This window comes from Fistularia commersonii, chromosome 12 (genome assembly GCF_037954325.1).
Source record: "Fistularia commersonii isolate RoL2024-O1a breed Wild chromosome 12, RoL_Fcom_v1.0, whole genome shotgun sequence".
Lineage (NCBI taxonomy): Eukaryota > Metazoa > Chordata > Actinopteri > Syngnathiformes > Fistulariidae > Fistularia > Fistularia commersonii.
The window spans coordinates 5,887,910-5,913,757 of record NC_141295.1 but is presented as its reverse complement, the minus strand read 5'-3'; the positions used below and the strand labels follow the sequence as shown (position 1 = coordinate 5,913,757).

At 47.1% G+C, this 25,848-nt stretch overlaps 2 protein-coding genes, 1 non-coding gene and 1 pseudogene across 6 annotated transcripts in view; 1 reads left to right on the top strand and 3 right to left on the bottom strand.

Moving 5' to 3' along the window:
* Nucleotides 1-25,848, top strand: part of LOC147228530 (cytokine receptor common subunit beta-like) — a 176,375-nt gene that overhangs the window by 86,451 nt on the left and 64,076 nt on the right. The window lies entirely within an intron of this gene.
* On the bottom strand, nt 5,341-9,064 carry LOC147228541 (sialic acid-binding Ig-like lectin 12). The gene is given in 8 exon segments (XM_086156139.1): nt 5,341-5,526; nt 5,591-5,651; nt 5,735-5,819; nt 5,936-6,700; nt 6,801-7,100; nt 7,315-7,695; nt 8,086-8,445; nt 9,010-9,064. Coding segments are annotated over 8 exon segments (2,193 nt in total).
* LOC147228540 (uncharacterized) lies at nt 9,342-13,467 on the bottom strand (annotated as a pseudogene).
* Nucleotides 23,258-23,330, bottom strand: trnav-aac (transfer RNA valine (anticodon AAC)). Its single transcript has one exon. It is a non-coding gene; the product is annotated as a tRNA-Val (tRNA).

The following is a 25,848-nucleotide window of genomic DNA, read 5'->3' as shown; positions in this document are numbered from 1 at the left end:
GAGGCAGATTGGCTCAGGTGTGTCGAATCCACGACCAAATGAAGATGGATATTTTAAGGTTTAAGTGAATTCATTAAACCGCTAATATTCATAGAGACTGAAGAAGTGGATGCATGTTTTATTTACAGGTTGCAGGCAGTTGGAAGGGACAAGGGTCAGTGAGGAACAAACCGTTAAAAGTTATCTTTTGAGATTTTTACAGTCTGTCAATGTGTCTCTATGTTAGTTTACTGGACAGTATCTTCACCTGTCATGCGGAAAAAACCGGCGTTCGATTCCCCGACGGGGAGGAAACACTCTTTTATTGATTTATTACCTTTTGTGTATTTCATTTTAACTCTTGTAACAGAAGGTTTCATGCTAACGCACTAAGCTAAGGGACACAACAGGGTTGCTAGAAAGCTGCAAGCTAAAGAGTGAAGCTCGACTGTGGTAGAAATAAAACCATATATCTGGAGCACCTCGGAGCCAATCAGCTGTCGTTGCCACGTCTCGCCACTAGATGGCGCCAGATGATTGGCTAGACTCACCTGCGTCTGGAATCAGGAGATGAGCGGCTGCTCGCTGATTGGCTGGATCTGGTCACCTGATCGCACATCTATATGTCCATCTCCTGAGTCCAGTGGACAGTAAACATCTAGTAAACATCTTAATATCCACAGGTGAGTGATTTCCTGCACTGTTTATTTACATTTTAGTTAGTTTTGTTTAGTTAGTGTCTGTGAGATCTCTATTTGTATGAACACTGTTCAAAACTGTGCGGTCCAGTTTTACACTCTAGGTTTTTAATTCCTCCTTCTGCATTGCTTGTCATGAAAGTATTGTCCGTTTTTGTGGCTCCTGCCACGGGACCGGACTTTGTTGTCCCGGTGTGTTCAGATTATCATTCAGGGAAAAACGTCACAACGGCCAGGAACTAATCAAGCAAGAATGGTTTATTCAAAGTCAGGAAAATACACTTAGGAGATATCCCGGGCCAGAATGAATGTCACCCCGCGAGGATCGTTCGGCTCCTCCAGACACCCGCTGAGACGCGTCCAGTCGAATGTGTAGATGAAGAAGTTCTGGCCCCGATCCAAAGGATCAGGCTCATTTTATACCTTTTGGCCAAAAGGGTCGGAGGAAGTCCTGACAATGGCTTCCCCGACCCCCCCGGTTTTACGCTCTCTAGGAGTGCGGCCATCTGGGCTGCGGGGCCTCGTAAAACTGCGCTTCGATCAAAGCCGCTGATCGGAGGAAGTCCTGGCAAACTTCTCCTGACCCCTGGTTTACGCTCTCTAGGAATATGAGCACCTGGGTTGTGTAAAACCGTGCTTTGATCGAAGTCGCGGTTCGGAAGAAGTCCTGATAATGACTTCCTGGCTCTAGTCGATTATCCCCGGGGTGTCATTGGAACAGCAGGGTAGCGCATTCCTTCACCTTACATGATGGGGTCTCGCAGTTACATTTTACAGTCTTTGCAATTGATAGCGAAATAATGATGTGAGGTTGGAGATTCTATCATTTGACGTAGGGGATTTTGCAAGTCCCTCTCGTGACGTGAGCGTCCTCACGTCACACAAGGACGACAATCAAAATAAGTAAATACAATGAATGTATGTAAACACAATGTATTATAACGGAATATTCTAACAGAAGGGACAAGGGTCAGTGAGGAACAAACCGTTAAAAGTTATCTTTTGAGATTTGGACAGTCTGTCAATGTGTCTCTATGTTAGTTTACTGGACAGTATCTTCACCTGTCATGCGGAAAACCAGCGTTCGATTCCCCGACGGGGAGGAAAGACTCTTTTTTTGATTTATTACCTTTTGTGTATTTCATTTTAACTCTTGTAACAGAAGGTTTCATGCTAACGCACTAAGCTAAGGGACACAACAGGGTTGCTAGAAAGCTGCAAGCTAAAGAGTGAAGCTCGACTGTGGTAGAAATAAAGCCATATATCTGGAGCACCTCGGAGCCAATCAGCTGTCGTAGCCAAGTCTCGCCACTAGATGGCGCCAGATGATTGGCTAGACTCACCTGCGTCTGGAATCAGGAGATGAGCAGCTGCTCGCTGATTGGCTGGATCTGGTCACCTGATCACACATGTATATGTCCATCTTCTGAGTCCAGTGGACAGTAAACATCTAGTAAACATTTTAATATCCACAGGTGAGTGATTTCCTGCACTGTTTATTTACATTTTAGTTAGTTTAGTTTAGTTAGTGTCTGTGAGATCTCTATTTGTATGAACACTGTTCAAAACTGTGCGGTCCAGTTTTACACACTAGGTTTTTAATTCCTCCTTCTGCATTGCTTGTCATGAAAGTATTTTGTGAATAAATGTGATGTTTTGGTATTTAAACACTGACTTTGAGTCTTTGAACTTCTGCTGATCATGATGATTTGGAAAGACTTGCACGAGAGCAAGCAGAGCTGGCAAGTAAACACAAATGGACAGACATGAAAAAACCTCAGCCTGCAGACCAGCTGATTGTCAAAACCTGGAACGCGCTTCCCGTCACGTACAAAACACCGCAGCGTGTGAGTCTTGCCGTATTGACCGTGTTTGGATCTACATATGCATGCGAGCGGTCGTTCTCACACCTAAAACACATCAAAACCAACTTGCGGTCACGCTTAACAGACGGAAGCCTAAACGCCTGCATGAAGCTGAACCTCACCACCATCAACCAGACTGCAAAGACATTAGCAAAACCCTGCACCACCAGAAGTCGCCTTAATAGTAAGAACTACTTTTCTTACTAATAAATACCTTTTCATTTATTTTGAACAACATGTTTTGACAGAGTCTTATTATAAAACATACATTGTTGGTCTTCTTCCATTTAGATCAGAAGTTGCTGACCTGAAGTTTTCGGACGTGTGGGTAAATAAGCAGAGCTGGCAAGTAAACACAAATGGACAGAAAAAAACTTCAGCCTGCAGACCAGCTGCTTGTTATAATATTGACAATGGACGGTCGTTCTCGCACCTAGAAAACATGAAGACGAACCTGCGGTCACGTTTAGTAGCGTTATAATTAAGAAGCACTTTTCTTGTTATTAAGTTACTTTGTTATAGCAAAGTATGTTGTTCAAAATAAATTCAGTCTTATTGTACTCTAAAATTGTTGGTCTTTCTCTTCCATTTAGCTGTTTTCAGTATTAAAATATACATACGGCTCTCTTAGGATCAGATTTTAAAATATGTGTTTTTTTTGGCTCTCTCAGTCAAAAAGGTTCCCGACCCTGTCCGAGATGATTGGACAACAACAGCTAGTGTCATCAGCTCCGCCCTACCCTTCACCGAGTGTCCAGGATGTGCAGCCTCAAGTCCGACAACACGACCACAAGGTCGATCAAAGAACCGTGGCCTCAGGTGTCTTGGTTCCAAGTGCACATATGGACACCTTTCTGCCTGACCATGGTGTTAGTTGTGGAAGATCCTTGATGAGCACAGAAGTCAGGATGAGCTTGGAGCTGTAATTCCACTGGTGTCCAGCAGAGGTGAGAAAACACCCCAGAGCTGGAGATGAAGCCAGAAGATTGGCTGAAACGCCTGGTTCTCCTTCCTGCTGCAAACTCGACTCACCTGCTCCTGGAATGTGGAGACGAGCAGCTGCTTGCTGATTGGCCGGATGTGGTCACATGATCGCACACCTGCCCAGTGGACTGGGAAGCCTGAGAGGAAAAGTCCTAATTTATACAGGTGAGTGCTCCTCTTCTTCTGACTTGTGGAGGAAACACGGTCAGATGATCCAAAGTGGTACCAAAAAATGATTTGAACCGAGGACCTTTCGCGTGTAAGGCAAACGTGATAACCACTACACTACGGAAACCTGCAGGTGCTTTGTCCACATGTGATTTCTTAATTCAGAAGGGAATGGAGAATCAGGGTCAGCTGGACTTGTCAGACAGCAGAGTGGACAGTATCTCTGCTTGTCACGTGGAAGAACAGAGTTCACAAGGGCTGCAGTGAGCCCTTTTTGTCCAGAAAAGACAGGAACTTAGGGTAACTTATAAGAGCAGAGGTAGGAGCACTTAAGTAGACTACATCTTGTACAGACGAGGTGACCTGAAAGAGATCAGTGACTGCAGAGTAGTTGTAGGTGAGAGTGTAAGCAGGCAGCATAGGATGGTGGTTTGTAGGATGACTCTGGTGACAAGGAAGATGAAGAGGACAAAGGCAGAGCAGAGGACAAAGTGGTGGAAGCTGAAAAGGGAGGAGTTGAGAAAGGCTCTGGGTGGTCAGGGAGAGCTTCTAGATGATTGGACAACAACAGCTAGTGTTATCACATATGGACACCTTTCTGTAACAATGCGGACTCTGTACCGGTCTGTCGTGGTGAAGAGGGAGCTGAGCCAAAAGGCGAAGCTCTCAATTTACTGGTCCATCTACATTTCCACCCTCACCTATGGTCACGAGCTGTGGGTGGTGACCTAAAGAACGAGATGAAAGAAGCGGACGAAGGGACTTTCCTCCGCAGGGTGGCCAGACTCTCCCTTAGAGACGGGGTGAGAAGTTGGGTCATCTGGGAGGAGCTCGAAGTAGAGGAGAGGAGTCAGATGCGGGGACTCCTGGACACCTCGCAGGGGAGGTTTTCCAGGCATGTCCATCTTGGGGAAGAGCCAGGACACACTGGAGAGACCATGTCTCCAGGCTGGCCTGGGAACGTCTTGGGGTCCCCAAAAGGAGCTGGACCATATGGCGGGGGAGAGGGAGGTCTTGGCCTCACTGCTCCGGCTGCTGCCCCTGCCACCCGATTCCGGCGAAACGAGGGAAGATGGATGGATGTTAATAATAATTTATTGATGGGCTGAAGTAGGAAATAAGTGACACATTAGTCACTTGTTCAGTGAGTTTGAAATGCTCTTTATTTTAAAATAGTGAGGGCAGGATAAGCGGTAGATGATGGATGGGTTGTAGGAAGGAGCAACAAAGAAAGCAGTTGAATGGGTGGATTCCCGTTCTTCTTCTGGCCTGCCGGAGAGTCGGTGAGCAAGGCAGCGAATCCACGGCTGCTCCCCGGACGCTGCTCGGAGGACCCGCCTACTGCTCGCAGGTTTCATGCAGGGGATTAACAATGTCCTGCAAGAGCTTCATGGAAGTGTCAAAAGTAAAAGATCTTACAGTTTTAGACAAAGTCCCTGGTTGTGACAAACCCTCCATGGCCCGACAGACTTTGGCCTTTATCGCACAGCAGCGGCGCACTTACGACATGAGGGGGAAGGTCTGCGTTCTAAAAGCTGTTGGCGTTACCGTAGCAACCACCATAGAAAGCAGGCTCTCGGCAACAGAGGGGGTCCTGGGAGAATCTCCAGGACTCACCCTGGAGATTTGATAACACTGTACTCCACCTAATCCTCATCCCTTTCCTTCTCTTCATCCTCATCGCTCAGGCCGAGGCCTTTGGTTCGAAGGACGTTGGAGTAGACGGGTTCTTCATGGCTTTCCTTGAAGGTCACAGTGGAGTGTGCAAGGTTACCGTCCGGCCCTGCTGCCGTTGCTCCTGCTCCGGCCGAGGAGTTCTGGTACAGGTGTTCCTGAGGAGACGGAGGGGCTTCAGTCTGCTGGTCAAGGAGGTTTGAGGAAGATCTGGTTCCTCACCTCTGCGTCCCCGTCCGGTTCCACTCGATGCCCAGACGGTTGTTTGGAGAACATCTTTTTTCTGGGAGGCAGGAAAGACCAGATCTTGAGTACTCATGTTAAACTCAAGGGAAAGTCTTTGGGTGTCAACCTTCAGGCACTTACCTGAGAAACAGGGTGACCAGGAGCAAAACCAGGACCAGAAAGAAAAGTGCAGCGATTGATCCGCCTGCCACCGCTTTCATTGAATCTGGGAAATGGAGAGACACCGAAAGGACATTTCGGATCACTGATAACTGGACTGTTCCTCCCGAACTCTTCACAGACAAAGATGAAGAGAGACGACGTCAAACAGCCACGACTTACTGGTCTTGACAAGGAGATGTACGGTAGCCTGGTGGCGCCCTCTTGTGTTCTCCACCTGACAGCTGTAGTTCCCACTGTCTTCAACTAGAACCTCAGTGATGGTGAGGAGCCGTCCGGCGACTGGAAGAGAAATGTTGTTCTCCTTCTGCCAGACGTACGTGGCTTCTGGGTTTGCATCACTGTTGCAGCTCAGGTTGACTGAGCTGCCCTCCAACACGGTGTTCGCCGGGCTTATCGACACCACGGGGAGCCTTGGAGCGTCTGGGAGAGAACGTTTGTCAAAGAAGGTTATTCCATATTGCCGAGCAGGAACGAGTTCTGCACGAGGAGCGTCCCATCTGCCGAACCCTCCGGATTGCTGACCAACGTAAAGCAGGCATGTGAAGTATGTGGGCGGTGATGTTTGAAGACGTGCCTGTTTACCCACATGACCTGAGCGGCAACAAGTTTACGAGGGACAGACTTTAATGGATGTAGTTTTGTCAAATAACCTCTCTGACTCACATTTCACATCGATGTGGACGGCCTCAGACGACTTCGACCCCAGCACATTTTCAACGGTGCAGTAATACTTCCCGGAGTCTGAGCTCCGAACTGGACTGAGGAGGAGTTGTCTTTCTTCGCCCACCGTGGTGTTTTCCCTTCCAATCTTGTACCAGAGGTACTTCACTGTCTCCCCCAGAGCGCTAAGGCAGGTCAGAGACACTGAGCTGCCCTCCAGGATGTCAGCAGCACTGAACGACACCCGGGGGACATCCGGAGCATCTGGGGGTGAAGATGTGGAAACAAAAGACATGCAGTTACAAGTCAGCATGTTTAACTTTCCCCTGCAAGTGGACGGCAGGATGACGGCTTCAGGCTGGACTCTTCAGGTTGTTTGGTTTTCCAATAAGAATGAAGGAAAACTCACACAGCGGCGGAGATGGGTGCTGAAGATGTCCTTCCAAAGCACAGGAGACAAACTCTGCGGGACTCAAATGGACCTTCAGGTGATCCTTCTTCTGGGAGGGGATCTCACTTCCGTTCAGCATCCAGATGTAGGAAAAACGACCCACTGAGCTGCAGCTGCTGTGACACAACAGCTCCACTTCCACCATGTTCTTATCGTTGTTTGTCCTCCTGACCTGAACCTGCAGAGCTGGATACCAAAGAGAGAGCGGGGAATAATGTCATCGTAAAGAAGCAGCCGATGCTTTCTAAAGCGATGGGCTTCGGCCGGATGTTTGCCTCCACGCGGACGACAGTGTGGTATGTTGAAGATGGTGAAGAGAAGGAGAAGAGTTATGAGGGAGAGGATGTTCCTCTCAGAATACAGTTGAAATCTGAGTTCGACCTTTGCTGTGAACCAAAGTCTGGAAGCGGTGAAAGTTCTTCAGCACCTGTAACGGTCAGCGTTGTCGCAGGTAACTCGTTGTTCCATCGAAAGCCTGTCCCCTCAAGTCTGAAGTGATACTCTGCTGAATCGCTCTCGCTCAGGTCGCTGATTATCAGTGTGGAGCGTCCGTTCCCTGAACCGTCCACCTCAACACGTCCGATGTAGTTTGCCTTTTTCCTGATGTCTTCAGGCTGTGAGGGAGGCCTCCGATCCTTCCCTTCAGTGCGGAACCAGAACGTGGACGAAACTGTCCCTGGACTGGTGTAGCTGCAGGAGATGTCCACGGCCGAGCCCTTGGGGGCGCAGATGTCTCTGTGGGTGTAGGTCACCATGTTGCACACAGAACCCTTCACACCTGAGAGAGAACATTTCCAAGCAGAGTCACAAAGAGATCAGAATAATAGAAGAGAGATGCTAACAAAGAGGGGACTCACACACTGCAGGGGAGGGATGGCGCTCGTATCCTTGTATGGCACAAGACACACTGTTTGCAGAAGTTTCTTTGGAATAATAATAATAATTATCTTTTCTTTCTCCTTCAATTTTCCCTCCATTTCTAAACCAGCTATTTGCAAGCCTCGTCGTTCCACAGTCGTCGACACATCTCATGTAATAACTGTCTTTTTCGATCCTGAGGCCTGGAGGGACGAAAGACAGGAAAGATATTTCATTCAAATCTAACTTCACACAAAAGGAATATTTTTTTCTTTTTTTGTTTGAAATTTGTGTGTGATGGAAACGTCTAGTTGGAGAAACGTTGCTGCTGGGGTCTTACTCTTGACTTCCAGAGTGACCCCGGGGGATCCGGTGTAATTATCCAGGTCAGTGATGATTCTGAATGTGTAGGTGGCAGCGTCGCTCTCTCTCAGGTTGGAGATTGTCAGAGTGCACCACTTGTATCCACACTGATTCTTCACCCGGCCTGCGTACTCAGGCTCTGTTGTCAGGTCCACTGGTTGGCCGTCTCTCTGCTCAGTGAACCACAGTGTCCTGCGTAACTCATTCGATCTTTTTTGCAATCTGTCTGAATATGACGGGTAGTTGAAGATGCATCTTATCTCTGCACTGAATCCTGTCAGTGTGCAGAGTCTCATGGATCTGTACTTCACCTCCCACTCAGTGTAGGAAGGAGACACTGCAACATCAAGGGGGGAAACAGGAAGGAAAAACTTTTCACAATTTAACAATGAATACCTTTGCATTTTTATCGCAGGAAGATCATTTTGATCCAGCGTGAGGCTGCGTGACGCTCGTCTGCCGCCTGACTGAGTCCCTTCGGTTCAAACGTGCCGACACGAGACGGGGAAATTGAGCTTTGGGTCGGACCGAGCCGAGATGGTTCGCTATGTTCAAGCCGAAAAACTCTCAAAGGTCTGTTAGAACTGGACCGAACGGAAGATCTTCAAGACCCGAGAAGTGTCTTCAGGAGCATGGGCGAGGAGCACGCTCGGTCAGAAATGACGGCGGCAGAACCTCAGGCTCCAACTGGGACGGGAACACCGAGTTATCTGAAGAGAGAGGACTCTCGGCGGTTCTCTGGCGACTTTCTACACTTTGGCGATCCTTGAAATCTCCTCAAAAAACAAACAGCGAATGTAGAAATAACAGGACGGTATCCAGATACAAAGGTGCATCTCTGTCGCGATTTCCGTCAGTCGCCGTGTGATGCTTCACGAAATAGAAAGGAGAAGTTCGGTACCTTGGAGGGACAGGAGCAGGACCACGAGTCCACTCAGCGCTTCGGTCGGACTCATCGCCGCTCCGGCAGATGACCCAGAGACACCAGTCTCATATTAGCCTGGAAGAACCTGAGAGAAAGAAGTGTCTTCAGTGTGTGTTTGAGGGTGGGGTGGTGGCAACGCTGCATTTAATTCAACTTCCTTCCTCTTTCCAATGTAAACTCCTTTGAGGAGAATTGAACAAGATAAAAATGTGCGATCTCACACCGGCTGAGAAACAGTCTCAAGAAAACCCTCTGAAAAACCCTCTGTCATTTTCATCATCGGTACAATTCAACTATGAGAGACAGAATGCAGAGACAAATTTATTGTTACACATTAAAAAAAAGAGGATCACCAGTAAACATGATTCCACCTTTTTTTTTTTTTTTTACCAGAAACCAACTGTCATAACAGTTTTTTTTACACCGTTAAGGTTTATTATTGCTATTATATAAATTTGAAGTGATTATCTCTGAATTAATTATATAGAAAGGGAATAAAAAAACAGTCAACAATCTGGAACATTTTTGTCAACAGTTTATTCTTTTATATTTTTTAGGAAGTGAATTATAAAAAAACCCACTTCTCTCATAACACAAGAAAACAACAAAATGTTGCTTGACTTTGTGAACTATTTTCAACATCAACTCTATTTAGCACATGTAGGACAGAATGTGTGAAGGTGAGAATGTTTTTTGCAGATGTATTTCTCACATGTGCAGCACACAGCTTTTGTCTTGCAGTCTTTCTTCCAGGGGCAGAAGTGGCACCTTTTTCTTTTGACCGACCCGGCCGTAGCCTCGGGTGGATCGGGGCAGGTTTCGGCCGCCTGAACAGCTTCCACAATGGCCGCGGAGGCTTCTGTGCGGGGCAGGCGCTCCCTTCTCTCAATGCACGGGGTGACAAGAGCCTTCCCCAACTGCTCAAGGAACATCCTTCTCTTATTTCTCTTCCCTGACATCCAGGTCGGGTTGATCTCCTGCCATATCACAAAGGCGTGACCAGGGGCCAGCGTGCAGTCATCCTTCTGCAACCGTAGGTTCCGGTAACCTCGTCGAGGTCGTCCACGCCTCCTTTATTGCAGTTATAGACCAGAATGATGGCTGGCTTCCTGTCCTCACCGTCACTGATTTCAGCTGTCTTGTGCGGTGCGCTAAGCGGGACCACCTTCTTGTTCCTTTTTGGAGGATAAGAAACAAGAGCGGTGGCGGGCGTGAAGGCAAACCTCGATGAGAAGACCGCTCTCCCTCTTGTTGCGAGGAGTGCGGGGGGGAGTTCGGGCCGATTCTTCCGAACGGCGCCAACCGTGGTCGTCTTCCTTTTCTTTCCTTTTCAAAACTGCCCTTCCACTCTCTGCATCCCAGAGACTATTTGTTGCCTCGCCACGAGACCTATATACACCTGCTAATATCAAAAGCCCTTTGTAGCCACGCAGGTCAATCTCATCCGTATTTTTCCAGTTTTCTCCATATTTCCGAAAGCCCTCCAAATTTGTATTCTCCGGGATGATTTTTTCGATGGCCGGTGTGATGAACAGGAGAAAGGTGGATAAGATGTCCTGGACATGGGCGGCTGAATACCTTGTCGGCCCTGGAGTCATCCTGATGATGTTTGGTGCTGCTGTTCTTCCCTGGTTGATGAGGACCATGCAATGTTGCTGTTCTTTGGCAAAAATGTCTCTCTGTCAGCTTGAAGGATTTCTTCTTCATCTGAAGATGCATCATCATCCTCTGGGTTGTATTCCTCCCCATCTTCCTCTTCAAATACATCTTCATCCTCTTGTTCCTCCTGAGCTCCTGAAATGATCTCATCCAGGACGTGTTGGACGGTGAAACGTCTACTCATGGCTTCAGTAAGGAGCCAACTAGGGCTCCGTTGATTCAGGGTACCTTTATATCCTCTATAATGAATTAGTTTTCATCATGTCTGAGATTGTTTTGGTGTTGTCTGGGAGCTTGTGTGATGTGAGAGGTGAGCTGCAGATCAAGAGTGCAGTGCAGGTCAAATGCAAGTTCAATTCATCCATCAATCCAATAAGTTTCTTTGATGCGTGTGTGTGTGTCTATAGGTGTGTGTGTGTGTATATGTGTATTAGAGAGCGTTTGTGTGTGGCCTTTGAACTTTTTCTGGTGTTTAAATGCTTTTATAATTCACGGGTCAAAAATGACCCATAAGACAATCTTTGTACCCTAGTAGTGTACAGCCCACATGGAAACATAAACAAAAAAAAAGTATCACTTTTTCTAATGATGGGGTCCCTTTAGGAAAAGTCATCAAATTTCAAGTTGGAAAAAGATAGGTTAAGGTCCTCTTCTTTCAACAGAGAAAGCGGATTTTCGGCGTTTTGTTCCTCAATTGATCCCTGTCCTTTCCAGCTGGCTGTGTGTCAACGGCACTCAAAGATTCACATCTACTTCAGTCTCTTAAAGGGTTTATTCATTAATGTAAGTAGGCCACTGTTGCCTGTCACACGGAAGGCTGGGAGAAGGCATCTCTTTTACCCAGAGATGTCCCAGAGTTGTCATTTTCCACACATTTTAACTCATGTATATTTGCTTCTTTGTACCAGAGAACAAAATATCCACACACTGACGCACAACCAGCTGCGGATGTGACGTCAGGACCTCATCAGAAATACATCATATCTCGATCACTAACAAAAATAAAACACAGCAACAAAATTTAATGTGTTTATCCAATCTTTAATCAAACAAACAAGGCTCTTAGGCGAGATGTTCATGTCTGAGGCTAAATTGATTGAAGTGAGTTCACGGTGAAGTGACACGCTAATGAGCTAAGCTTGTGGACACAGATGCTACACTTGAACGCCCTAACCTAGCTGATAATAGCGGGCTAAACAGAAGGCTGCATGCTAACGAACTACATCCTAACAAAGGTAGGGGACACAACAGGGTTGATGGGAACCTGCGTGCTAATGAGTAAAGCTAGCAGGCACAACAGTATTAAAAATAAAGCCATATACCAGCCACCTAAGCGAGCGGATACTGCGGGCTTCAATAGGAAGAGTCATGCTAACAATTGTGTGTGTGTGACTCAGTTTCTTCTTTGCTGTGTGACCGCTGTTGGTACGAACACACATCCATTTGAATGAAGCTGCTTCTTCCTGTCTTGCTGTTCCCTACTTACTTTCTGTAGTCTAGCGGCCATCATATTTGTCCAACTTTACATGCCAGGCTTTGAATTCCTACTTTTGCACTGCCTGACTTGTTCATACCAGAGATATGATATTAAGTTGTGAGAGGATGGTCAGCCTTTGTGAGCAGAACTATGGTTTCATGCCTAGAAAGAGTTCTACAAATGCAGTATTTAATTTCAAAATGTTGGTCGAGAAGGTCAGAGGAAGCTGCACTGTGCCTTCTTAGACCTAGAAAAAGCATCTGACCGGGTGCCGAGAGAGGAACTATGGTACTGTATGAGGAAGTCCAGAGTGACAGAAGTATTTTAAAGTATTTTAGACTGGTGCAGGACATGTATGCTTGCTGTGAGACAGCGGTGAGGTGTGTTGTATGGGTAACAGAGAGGATCGAGGTGGAGGTGGGGCGACATCAGAAATCCGCTCTGAGGCCCTTCCTGTTTGCAGTGATGGACAGGCGTAGAGATGAGGTTACACAGGAATGATGCTTGCAGATGACATGGTGATCTGTGGAGACAGCAGGGAACCGGTGGAGGACATTCGACAGGGGAAGGTATGCTCTGAAGTCGTAAATCCACTTTTTCCATTGCTGTCAAACATTCTATTTACAGATATCTCACACACAGTTGGATTTCCTGACTTGTTTACAACTTCCAATCGCAACTCCTCGTTAGTATAGTGGACAGTATCTCCGCCTGTCACGCGGAAGACCGGGTTTCGATTCCTGGACCGGGAGGAAACTCTCTTTACTTCAAGAATGTCTCTTCATTATCCACGAATTTTAACTCAAGTATTTTGTATCAGAGAACAAACAACCAACAAAAGAAGATAAAGCGGCACAAAGGTGGACACCACACACACTCGGACTCCTGGCTGCGGATGTGACGTCGAGGGTTCACCGGAAATACGTCATATCTCGCTCACGAACAAAATAAAATACATTTTAAAATGTTAATGTGTTTATCAAAAAATAACCAAACATGTGTGAGGCTAAATGACAATAGTGAGTTGACGGTGGAACCACAAACGACAATAATGACAGTTTACGGATTTAATGATGTTTCTTCTTTACAATCTATTTTTCTTGTTCTTGCCTGTTCCGACGGGCAAAGCCGTTGTCTGCCGTCTGGAGCACCTCGGAGCCAATCAGGTGTCATCTCAAAGTCTCGCCACTAGATGGCGCCAGGCGATTGGCTGGACTCACCCGCATCTGGACTGAGGAGACGAGCAGCTGCTCGCTGATTGGCTGGGCCGGGTCACACGATCGCACACCTGCGTCCATCTTGTCATTAGTCCAGTGAACAGTATCTACACTTTCGCAGAAAACCGGGGGTCGATTCATAAACGGGGAGGAAACATCTTAATATACACAGGTGAGGGATTTACTGCCATTTTTATTTACATTTAAGTTTGTTTAATTGTGTGTGTGACCCCTGTTTCCTCTTTTCTGTGTGAACTCTACTCGTACGAACACACATCCAGTTGAATGAAGCTGCTTCTTCCTTTTCTTGCTGTTTTTCTCTGAGGAGTTCATAGGTCGATGATGAACGTTGACTCGAGATAAGACGAATTCTCCTCTCAGTTTGTGGGGACACTTTACTATCACTTGTGTGATGGACTGGTAACCAGTTAGTTATTTAGTTAGTTGTCAGTAAGGAACGGGAGAGGCGGGAGGAGGTTCTAACCACTGACAGGAAATGTACCCCCCAAAAAAAACAAAAACAAAAGGAAAATAAAATAACACAGGTTGATATTTTGTCCGTTTTTGTGGCTCCTGCCACGGGACCGGACTTTGTTGTCCCGGTGTGTTCAGATTATCATTCAGGGAAAAACGTCACAACGGCCAGGAACCAATCAAGCAAGAATGGTTTATTAAAAGTCAGGAAAATACACTTAGGAGATATCCCGGGCCAGAATGAATGTCACCCCGCGAGGATCGTTCGGCTCCTCCAGACACCCGCTGAGACGCGTCCAGTCGAATGTGTAGATGAAGAAGTTCTGGCCCCGATCCAAAGGATCAGGCTCATTTTATACCTTTTGGCCAAAAGGGTCGGAAGAAGTCCTGATAATGACTTCCTCCGACCCCTGGCTCTAGTCGATTATCCCCGGGGTGTCATTGGAACAGCAGGGAAGCGCATTCCTTCACCTTACATGATGGGGTCTCGCAGTTACATTTTACAGTCTTTGAAATTGATAGCGAAATAATGATGTGAGGTTGGAGATTCTATCATTTGACGTAGGGGATTTTGCAAGTCCCTCTCTTGACGTGAGCGTCCCCACGTCACACAAGGACTACAAAAAATAAGTAAATACAACAAATGCGTGCAAACACAAGGTATTATAACGGAATATTCTGACAATCCCTCTCTTGGTGTGACTTTGTCACACCACAACTCCTGAGAGTGGCCTAGTACAGTATGCCAGGGTGTAGACTTCATCATTCTAGTGTTCTTAATCGCGTGATTGTTTTAGCTTTGCGATCTTTCTGTATGTTTGGTCCTCTGTCAGGTGCCTTCTTTGTGTTGTGCGTCAGTATCGTGTTGCGGTGAGTTCAGAGGTGCACACGTGCCTCACCGACTTTTTTCTAAATGTGTTTTTCTTCAGACAGCCGGAGGTGTGTCTCCGACCGCCCCTTTCGACTCTTCTTCTTCGTCTTTGCTTTTGCTTGGAGGTCCAGTCTTCTGCTGGCAACGCGATGTTCCGAGGAGGGGGAACTGCCTTGGCGCAGTGGTTGAGGTGGAACCACGTCTTATGGTCCTCTACCTGTAGGCTGTGCGATGTCCGTCGTTGCACTCTGAGGGGGCCGTACCACCTTGGCGTCCACCGGCCGCTCTTGAACCTCTTCACATACACCCAGTCGAGAGCCTCGTCGTCTCGGTCCGGTTTTTCTTCGTCTGGTCCAGGCCTACGAGAAGACAGAAACGCTACAGAACCTGTTAGTGCGGCCCAGTATGCATCCGATAACACCGGAAGTGGTCCTGACATTGTTGGGACTCCACCCGCAGGATGTTCATACCCTCTTCCGGTATGAAGTTGATGCAGCGTGTACCCGCGTCGATCATTCTGGGGTGTGTTTCTGATATCATGTAGTGCAATGGGTAATGCTTCCAGCCATGTCAATTTGTCTTTAGAATCTGCCATTATTTTTTCCAATTTCATTTATAGAACTCCGTTGGCTCTTTCCACCAGTCCCTGACTTTGGGGGTGGTACACTGAGCCATACTTGTGTCTGATACCAAAATGCTATTCTACCTGTTTCAAATGTTTTTCTGGCCTAGCATATTGCAGGTTTGAGGTCATTTGGGTTGTCGTAAGGGATAGGCCTGCTGGGGAAAGTAGTCGTCCGAGGAATACCGCTGATTGACAGTGTTTAGTTGTACGTCATTCAATGAACCACGTAGGCAGCGATTGAATATACCTGGAGAATTGGCCAAGCCCTGAGGGAGACGGGTGTATGTATACTTATTTTTGTAATGCGTAAAAGCGAGTTGGTATCGGCTGTTCTCATGCAGTGGGACACGGAAAAAGGCATTGGATAAATCGAGAACTGTGAACCATGTCTGGGCTGGCGTTATTGTGCCAAGAATAACCAGTGGATTGGGAACGGCTTCTCGAGCCGTCATACACTGGGCATCGACTTCTCTTAAGTCGTGTACCATTCGCCAGGTTCCATCGGGTTTTCTAACTGGCAGCGATGGGGTGTTTGATGCCGAATTTGAGGGAACCAACGCACCGGCTTCTATTAAACCGGCTGTGGTGTCACGGATTCCTTCTGCTGCGTCCGGTTTAAGTGGATACCGCGGCCTATAAATAATTTCTTGTTTAAATGCAAGCTCGACAGGTGGGGTGTTAATCAACCCTACATCAAAACTGCCCTTCGACCATATATGGTCAGGGATCTGTGATAGCATGGCTTCGGCAGCGGGGTGATCAGTTTTCTCCCTGCCATGGTATCTTTCTAGATCCATGTCTTGTGGTGTGGAGTTATTAGTGGTGTCAGACATGATTCGATAATATTCTGTCGATGGAGAATAGACAACGCTTGGCAACTGGGTGGGTACCCAGTCGGTTAGTAATGATGCTTGTTTTGTCATTGGTCCTCAATTTTTGGCCTCACCTTTGATGTTTTGTAAGAGCGAGCAGTGTGGCACAGCTGTGTCAGACATGCGATACCATTCCATTTGTTTAGATGTCAGTTTAACGATTGTCGCTACTCCCGGCTCTCCCACGATGACGTCTCCCGTATGCAACACGGACGGAATTTGGTCAGCGGCTGCAGCCCATCGCTCCGCATAGGTCTCGTCGTCTTCCCTGGTGTCGTACATTGTGACATGCGGGGGGTCCGGCGTTGGGCCATATGTGCCCTTGTTCATAATCCATGACTTCCAGCGATAAAAGGTAGTAAGCGGTCCTGATTGTCCAGCTGTCTCTGGAGTTAGTAGCATCCAGTAGATGTGTGCCGGTGTTACTTCTTCCTGCGTCTGGGAGCTGTCCGTCACCATGAGCGGCACATCTTCAGTCGGGACTGTCGATGCCACTGTAGTCCCATCTGGAAACATGACTCTGACATCGTCATAGCCGGGCGCGAGAGGGGCAGTCTTGATTTAGTCCCTGAGACCCCCACCATGGTCATGAGGGCAGACGATGTTTCTGGAGCCAGTGCAGTAGGTAAAGTTGAAACAGTTGCTCCTGTGTCCACCAACGCCTGCACTGTCTTGTTGTTCACCATGAGTTTGAGCCGTGGTTCTGCCGTGGGGGCGGGGCACCCCTATTGGTCATTTGACGGGTGTCGCTGCGATGCCAGGTCAGTCATCGGGGCCTCGTGCGCCGCGGGGCCCGCATACTCTTGAGGATCTGGGTTCTGCCGATTAGACTGCCGCATCCGAGGCGGGGGTTGACCGCTCCACTGCCGGGGCGGTAGTGATCGTTGTTGCAAGTTCGGGCAGAATCGCCAGAGATGTCCCATCACTCCACATCCATAGCATGGACCCATGATATTAGGCCCTCTCCTTCGGGGGCCCTGTTGCATTACGAGTCCCTTCCCTCTCCAAGGGAAGGGAGGTCTGTTATATGCGGAACGACTGGGCGCATCTTGCCGGTACGAATTGATTGGGGGGTCATCTCGGGTGACATGTGGTGGGGAAGCCGGAGGCGGAGTGCTCTTCTTAGCTTCTGAGGCTTTATTTTGTGCTTTCTTCAATTGGAGTTGCATCAACATATTTTGTGTTGTTTCCTGATGAGTTTTGAGTTTTCTCTGTTTGTCTGCATGTCTGTCAACAGCATGAGCCACCTTCAGAGAGAACTCCCGTCCACTCGCATCCCATCAACAGGGGGTCATCCCTCAGGGTATTCGATATATTATCTGGCAAACCATTCAGCACCGCTGACCGGAACCACGCTACCGCAACATCACTCGGTGGGCCTTGTGGGCAAACGCCAACTCCGGATTCCCGCTCTCCTGCGGCTCGCATCAAGAAGACCACGCCTGACTCGCCTTCTTTCGGGGAATATTTAATAGCAGTAGCATGAGTCCAATTCTGAGGGAATGACTCTCGAATGGCAGTATAGAGGGTGCCATGCACCTGTCTGAGAGGTGTTTCATGTCCCAAAGCGCTTGTGCCAGCTTTTGTTTCTATATCAAATATTGTGGATGCTGTAACTCCACAAGCAGCCAATATGCTGCGTATATCTCCCAGGGCCAGGCTGGTTCCCGTAGTAACATCCATCAATTTAGTGATCCAGGCTCCCCCGCCTTGGCCAATAGGGGGCAGTCTGGCTACTATGGCGGCCACATCTGCCATTGCATCGGGCTTATGACGTTCTTGGCCAATCTTATCCATCACCAGGGGCATTACACTTACTTTTTCGGGTCCTGGGCTATTATTCCCAGACGGGCATGTTCCGCCCGACCCCTCATCCTCCGTGCACTCTGACTCTGTACCGCTCTCTATCTCACTATAGGGCACATTCTTCCCGTGACTCTTCGCCGCTCTCGCGGCTGTAGTCTTTGACCTTGTTATCATTTGCCCCGTGATTACAACATCCTATTTTTTATCCTTCCCTTCGCCTAACCGTCTTGACTTACTTTTTACCTTCTGATTCCCCTGTGACTGCGTTACTGTAGTACTATTCAACTGGTGCCCCGTTTCATATATAAGTGTTATTAAACTCTCTCGGTACTCCTGGTGATTTCCCCAGGCCTCCCTTACTTCTGATCTAAGTTTATTTATGCATGTAAGCGCTGCACCCTTGTCTTGTTCTAGTTTTACTTGCTCAAGTGGGTTCTTGCAGCAACTTAAAGCTGCTTCTACTCGTTCGTATGTTTTCTCAGCATCAGCCAATAGGATTTTTAGTTTACTACGTTCATCCAACCAATATTCCATCACGGCTTCACACTGTCTCATACTTTTGTCGACATCATTATCAAAACTGGTACCTGCATTCACTTCCTCTTGCTCCTTTTGGGTAGTGCTACTTGGTTCTGAAGGAGGGGCAGACGGCATGACCATCTCTCTTGCTCTGTTCTTCACGTCCGGCCCCTCATTATCAGTGTCTTCATCGTCTGTTGGGAGGAGTTGTCCCCTCCCCTTTACTGTCCCGGTAATTTGAAACACGGGGAGGAGACGAGTTAAAGTCGCTGGGGGTGGAGTAAGGAGGAGGCAGGCTGGGGTGGAGTTGCCGTCTCATCTGAGTTTGATGTTTTGCCTTTCCTGAACATGCGGTCGGGGTGGTGGTGACAGCTGCGCCTACAGTGCAGCCCTCTGTTTGTCCCTCCATTTTTGCCACAAGGTTTGCAATATGTGGTAACATACTTACTCGTTCTGAGGCAATATCACCTTTCTTGGCCCACTTCCCAGTGTTGCGCCTCCATTTAGGCACGCTACATTCTTCCTCCCGCCTGGCTTTACAATAAGATATTTCCATTTTTCCGCTGAATAACTGTGTCTTAAACATTCTTGTTAAAGGTCCGGTGTAATCTGGTTTTGGCCAATAAGTTCGCTTTTTCTCATGTTTTTCAAATTGTTTAAGTTTTACGGTCATCATCTGGGGGTGGTGGTGTACACCCCGGACGTGAGCGTTTCTACAATCATATTCCATCTATCGGCGAAGGTGGGGGAACCACCTTTACCCTCCTCCGCCAGCACCATCTTACAATCAGTTTTCCTTGTCATTCACACAGCAATCTGCACTTTCACGCCTACTTCAACAGGCTGCCAGTTTACGTTTGCACCCTTAGGTTTCCGCTGACACTGCTGCTTCAGCGATCCGGCACAGCATTCACACACAGAATTCAATATACGTATATTATAACTCTTACCCTTATTTCCCCCCCCCTTTTGTTTTTCTTTTTCTGATGTTCTATTGTTTTTTGTCTTCCTAATATTCCATTGTTTTTTGTCTTTCTTTGGCTTTTTGAACACTAACAGTCAGCACGGAGTGATAACTCCCGATTGCCCTGTTAGGTGGGGTCGTAAAACCCCCACTGCGCTTTATTGCCGGTGTCTCAGAGATTTCCTTCATCTCGACTGGTCTCAGACTCAGCCGCCATAAATTTTCTATATTATTTAATTATTTTTGGTTTCCAAAACAAAAATAAATAATGGGAACGGTATTTTGAACACTAGCGATCCACACGGCGCGATCAGTTCCGCTGATCCACGAGGTGGAGTTTTCGGCTCCCGCTGTCTTCTTTCACAGCGTCTCAGAGGTTCTCCTGACCTCGACCAATCCTACATCACATCATCTCCTCCCTTTCCTCGGGGGCGATCTTTTGAACACTAACGTCGGCACAGACCATCGTCTCACTATGTCTGATATTCCATTAGGTGGAGTTTTCGGCTCCCGCTGTCTTCTTTCACAGCGTCTCAGAGGTTTTCCTGACCTCGACTGGTTATGGATTGATCACTGTTCTCCAGGAGTCCTCGACTCCTCCGGAGGTTCTCTCTCAACCTCAACTTCACTTTACTTCGGATCCCACACAATAACCCTCTGACTCCCCACTTTGGTCGATTAGTTCCTCTCCGTCTCTTGTTTTCCCGATTTATTTTCAAATTTCGGTTTTTAGTTTTTTCCCAATTCCAGGCTCTACTCTGTATCAGATTACGGTCACCCGTCGATTCCAGTAATTTATAATATCCAATCACGTTTTTTGGAAAAGGAAACTGCTTACCTTTAGTTGCGCGCGCTGTTTGGAATCGACAGTTTCCGTCCTCGAATACCTTCGAGCCTGCTTTTTTCCCGCTGAGAAATCACGTCGGGAAGACCACACCGGTTGACGATCACATTTGATAATCACGTCGGGGTCACCAATTTGTCAGTTTTTGTGGCTCCTGCCACGGGACCGGACTTTGTTGTCCCGGTGTGTTCAGATTATCATTCAGGGAAAAACGTCTCAACGGCCAGGAACTAATCAAGCAAAAATGGTCTATTCAAAGTCAGGAAAATACACTTAGGAGATATCCCGGGCCAGAATGAATGTCACCCCGCGAGGATCGTTCGGCTCCTCCAGACACCCGCTGAGACGCGTCCGGTCGAATGTGTAGATGAAGAAGTTCTGGCCCCGATCCAAAGGATCAGGCTCATTTTATACCTTTTGGCCAAAAGGGTCGGAGGAAGTCCTGATAATGACTTCCTCCGACCCCTGGCTCTAGTCGATTATCCCCGGGGTGTCATTGGAACAGCAGGGTAGCGCATTCCTTCACCTTACATGATGGGGTCTCGCAGTTACATTTTACAGTCTTTGAAATTGATAGTGAAATAATGATGTGAGGTTGGAGATTCTATCATTTGACGTAGGGGATTTTGCAAGTCCCTCTCTTGACGTGAGCGTCCTCACGTCACACAAGGACTACAATCAAAATAAGTAAATACAATGAATGTATGTAAACACAATGTATTATAACAGAATATTCTAACAGAAGGGACAAGGGTCAGTGAGGAACAAACCGTTAAAAGTTATCTTTTGAGATTTTTACAGTCTGTCAATGTGTCTCTATGTTAGTTTACTGGACGGTCTCTTCTCCTGTCATGCGGAAAAAAACAATGTTCAATTCCCCAACGGGGAGGAAAGACTTTCTTTTTTTTTTTGATTTATTACCTTTTGTGTATTTCATTTTAACTCTTGTAACAGAAGGTTTCATGCTAACGCACTAAGCTAAGGGACACAACAGGGTTGCTAGAAAGCTGCAAGCTAAAGAGTAAAGCGAGACTGGTAGAAATAAAGCCATATATCTGGAGCACCTCGGAGCCAATCAGCTGTCGTAGCAAAGTCTCGCCACTAGATGGCGCCAGATGATTGGCTAGACTCACCTGCGTCTGGAATCAGGAGATGAGCAGCTGCTCGCTGATTGGCTGGATCTGGTCACCTGATCGCACATCTATATGTCCATCTCCTGAGTCCAGTGGACAGTAAACATCTAGTAAACATCTTAATATCCACAGGTGAGTGATTTCCTGCACTGTTTATTTACATTTAAGTTAGTTTAGTTTAGTTAGTGTCTGTGAGATCTCTATTTGTATGAACACTGTTCAAAACTGTGCGGTCCAGTTTTACACACTCGGTTTTTAATTCCTCCTTCTGCATTGCTTGTCATGAAAGTATTTTGTGAATAAATGTGATGTTTTGGTATTTAAACACTGACTTTGAGTCTTTGAACTTCTGCTGATAATGATGATTTGGAAAGACTTGCGAGAGAGCAAGCAGAGCTGGCAAGTAAACACAAATGGACAGACATGAAAAAACTTCAGCCTGCAGACCAGCTGATTGTCAAAACCTGGAACGCGCTTCCCGTCACGTACAAAACACCGCAGCGTGTGAGTCTTGCCGTATTGACCGTGTTTGGATCTACATATGCATGCGAGCGGTCGTTCTCACACCTAAAACACATCAAAACCAACTTGCGGTCACGCTTAACAGACAGAAGCCTAAACGTCTGCATGAAGCTGAACCTCACCACCATCAACCAGACTGCAAAGACATTAGCAAAACCCTGCACCACCAGAAGTCGCTTTAATAGTAAGAACTACTTTTCTTATTAATAAATACCTTTTCATTTATTTTGAACAACATGTTTTAACAGAGTCTTATTATAAAACATACATTGTTGGTCTTCTTCCATTTAGATCAGAAGTTGCTGACCTGAAGTTTTCGGACGTGTGGGTAAATAAGCAGAGCTGGCAAGTAAACACAAATGGACAGAAAAAAACTTCAGCCTGCAGACCAGCTGCTTGTTATAATATTGACAATGGACGGTCGTTCTCGCACCTAGAAAACATGAAGACGAACCTGCGGTCACGTTTAGTAGCGTTATAATTAAGAAGCACTTTTCTTGTTAAGTTACTTTGTTATAGCAAAGTATGTTGTTCAAAATAAATTCAGTCTTATTGTACTCTAAAATTGTTGGTCTTTCTCTTCCATTTAGCTGTTTTCGGTATTAAAATATACATATGGCTCTCTTAGGATCAGATTTTAAAATATGTGTTTTTTTTGGCTCTCAGTCAAAAAGGTTCCCGACCCTGTCCGAGATGATTGGACAACAACAGCTAGTGTCATCAGCTCCGCCCTACCCTTCACCGAGTGTCCAGGATGTGCAGCCTCAAGTCCGACAACACGACCACAAGGTCGATCAAAGAACCGTGGCCTCAGGTGTCTTGGTTCCAAGTGCACATATGGACACCTTTCTGCCTGACCATGGTGTTAGTTGTGGAAGATCCTTGATGAGCACAGAAGTCAGGATGAGCTTGGAGCTGTAATTCCACTGGTGTCCAGCAGAGGGGGAGGAAACACCCCAGAGCTGGAGATGAATCAAAGGATTGGCTGAAAGGCCTGGTTCTCCTTCCTGCTGCAAACTCGACTCACCTGCTCCTGGAATGTGGAGATGAGCAGCTGCTCGATTGGCTGAATGTGGTCACATGATCGCACACCTGTGCCCAGTGGACTGGGAAGCCTGAGAGGAAAAGTCTTAATATCTTCAGGTGAGTGCTCCTCTTCTTCTGACTTGTGGAGGAAACTCAGTCAGATGATCCAAAGTGGTACCAAAAAAATGCCAACTTCTCCTGGTTACAGTTTAAAATGTTTCCGCCCGGTTTCGAACCGGGGACCTTTCGCGTGTTAGGCGAACGTGATAACCACTACACTACGGAAACCTGCAGAGGTCTTGTCCACATGTGATTTTTTTTATTCAGAAGCAAATGGAGAATCATGGTCAGCTGGACTTGTCAGACAGCATAGTGGACAGAATCTCTGCCTGTTACGTGAAAGAGCAGAGTCACAAGGGCTGCAGTGAGCCCTTTTTGTCCAGAAAAGACAGGAACTTAGGGTAACTTATAAGAGCAGAGGTAGGAGAATGTTGTGTCCGTTTTTTCGGCCTCCACCACGGGACCGGACTTTGTTGTCCCGCTGTGTTCAGATGTGATCCAAGAAAAACATCAGCGCTGTCAGGAACTGTTTTAGCGATGAGTGGTTTGTTAGAGTTTTCTCTCTATATTCATAGCGATGTTATTTCGACTACTCACATGAAGACAGCCAGACGTGTGAGCACAAATGGCCTTTGTCCTCAAACAGAACCTGCACCCATGATTGTATATTCAAGTAAGCATGAAGGTGTTGCAGCTCAGTGGTAGAGCGCAAGCATGAGGTCCCGGGTTCAATCCTCAGCACCTCCACTGTATGTCGCGTCGGATGAAAGCGTCTGCCAAATGACTGCAAAGCAAATGGCAACCTACCCCCTGATAAGGAACTTACCCCCCTGAATGGAAACAGGAATCACCCTCTCCCTGTATATGATCTTGTCAACACCACCAACACACATTCACACGATAAAAGGTCGAGCAAGGAGGAACTCGGTGGGATTCTCTGGATCTTGCCTCCAAAGAGCGCTGAGTCTCCCCCTCTGCAGAGCTCAAAAGAATAGTCACTTGTCTGTGTTATTTCTTGCGATAACCTCGGTCTCCTCTTTACAGGCTTCAACTTAGACCGGCACGAATTAGGATCTCTCTCTAACATGGTTTATTAGAGGTCAAGAAATACTCTTACGAGAATTCCCGGGCCGAGATGAACGTCACCCCGAGGGGATCGTTCACCCTCTCTAGACGTCCGCTGAGGTGCGTCCGGTCGGATGTGCAGATGAGGAGATTTCAGCCCCGACCTCAGGGAGTGGCCGTGATTTATACCACTATCTGGATGGTCGAGGTTTCTTCCTCATATGGAGTTGTTTTTCACAGCCTTTAGAAGAGGTCATCTAGGTACCAGGCCGTGTCATGAACTGGGCCTCCAGGCCTTCTGGGATTCGTCATTGCTAGTGCATTGGGGGTGTTAGTGGAAAAATACAAAGTTGGGTGCACTTTTGCCATCACGTGATGGGTTCCCGCGCGTGAATCTCGCGCAAATTTTAACAGTTGGTAGACTACATCTTGTATAGACGAGGTGACCTGAAATAGATCAGTGACTCCAACATAGTTGTTGGTGAGAGCGTAAGCAGGCAGCATAGGATGGTGGTTTGTAGGATGACTCTGGTGACAAGGAAGATGAAGAGGACAAAGTGGTGGAAGCTGAAAAGGGAGGAGTGTTGCATGGTTTTCAGGGAGGAGTTGAGAAAGGCTCCAGGTGGTCAGGGTGAGCTTCTAGATGATTGGACAACAACAGCTAGTGTCATCAGCTCCGCCCTACCCTTCACCGAGTGTCCAGGATATGCAGCCTCAAGTCCGACAACACGACCACAAGGTCGATCGAAGAACCGTGGCCTCAGGTGTCTTGGTTCCAAGTGCAAATATGGACACCTTCATTCCTGACCATGGTGTTAGTTGTGGACAATCGGTGACCAGCACAGAAGTCAGGATGAGCTTGGAGCTGTAATTCCACTGCACATACTGTCCACAGCATAGTGGACAGTATCTCTGCCTGTTACGTGGAGGAGCGGAGTTTGCTTCCCCGACGGAGAGGAAACTCATCATCTCCAGCTCATATGTTTCTCCACGTAAACAACTCGAAATACATCCTGATGAACTAATGGAGCCATTTGGTTTGACTTTGACATGAGCATCAGAAGCAGAGAGAGAAGAGGAAAGGAAAGATTCTGGGACTGAGAGGAGGGACTTTGAATATCTGGACTATGACAGGAAAAGGTAGAGAGTTGGTGGACATGATGCAGAGAAGGAAGGTGGACATACTGTGTGTCCAGGAGACCAGGTGGAAAGGTAGTAAGGCTAGAAGCTTAGGAGCAGCTTTAAGTTGTACTATTATGGTACTGACAAGAAGAGAAATGGAGTAGGAGTTATCTTGAAGGAGGAGTCTGTTAGGAACGTCCTCGAGGTGAAAAGAAGGTCAGATAGACTTATGAGTCTGAAACTGGACATTGAACGTGTGCTGCTCAGTATTGGAAGTGGCTATGAACCACAGGTGGGATGTGAATCTGAAGAGAAGGAGAAGTTCATGAAAGAGTTGGATGAAGTGATGCAGAATATTCCCAGAAATGAGAGAGTGGTCATTGGTGCAGACTTCAATGGACATGTTGGTGAAGGCAATAGAGGGGATGAAGAAGTGATGGGCAGATTTGGTATCCAGGATAGGAATGCAGAGGGACAGATGGTGGTAGATTTTACAAAATGGGTGGAAATGGTGGAGGTGAACACTTTCATCCAGAAAAAGGTGTTTTTTCTGATCAAC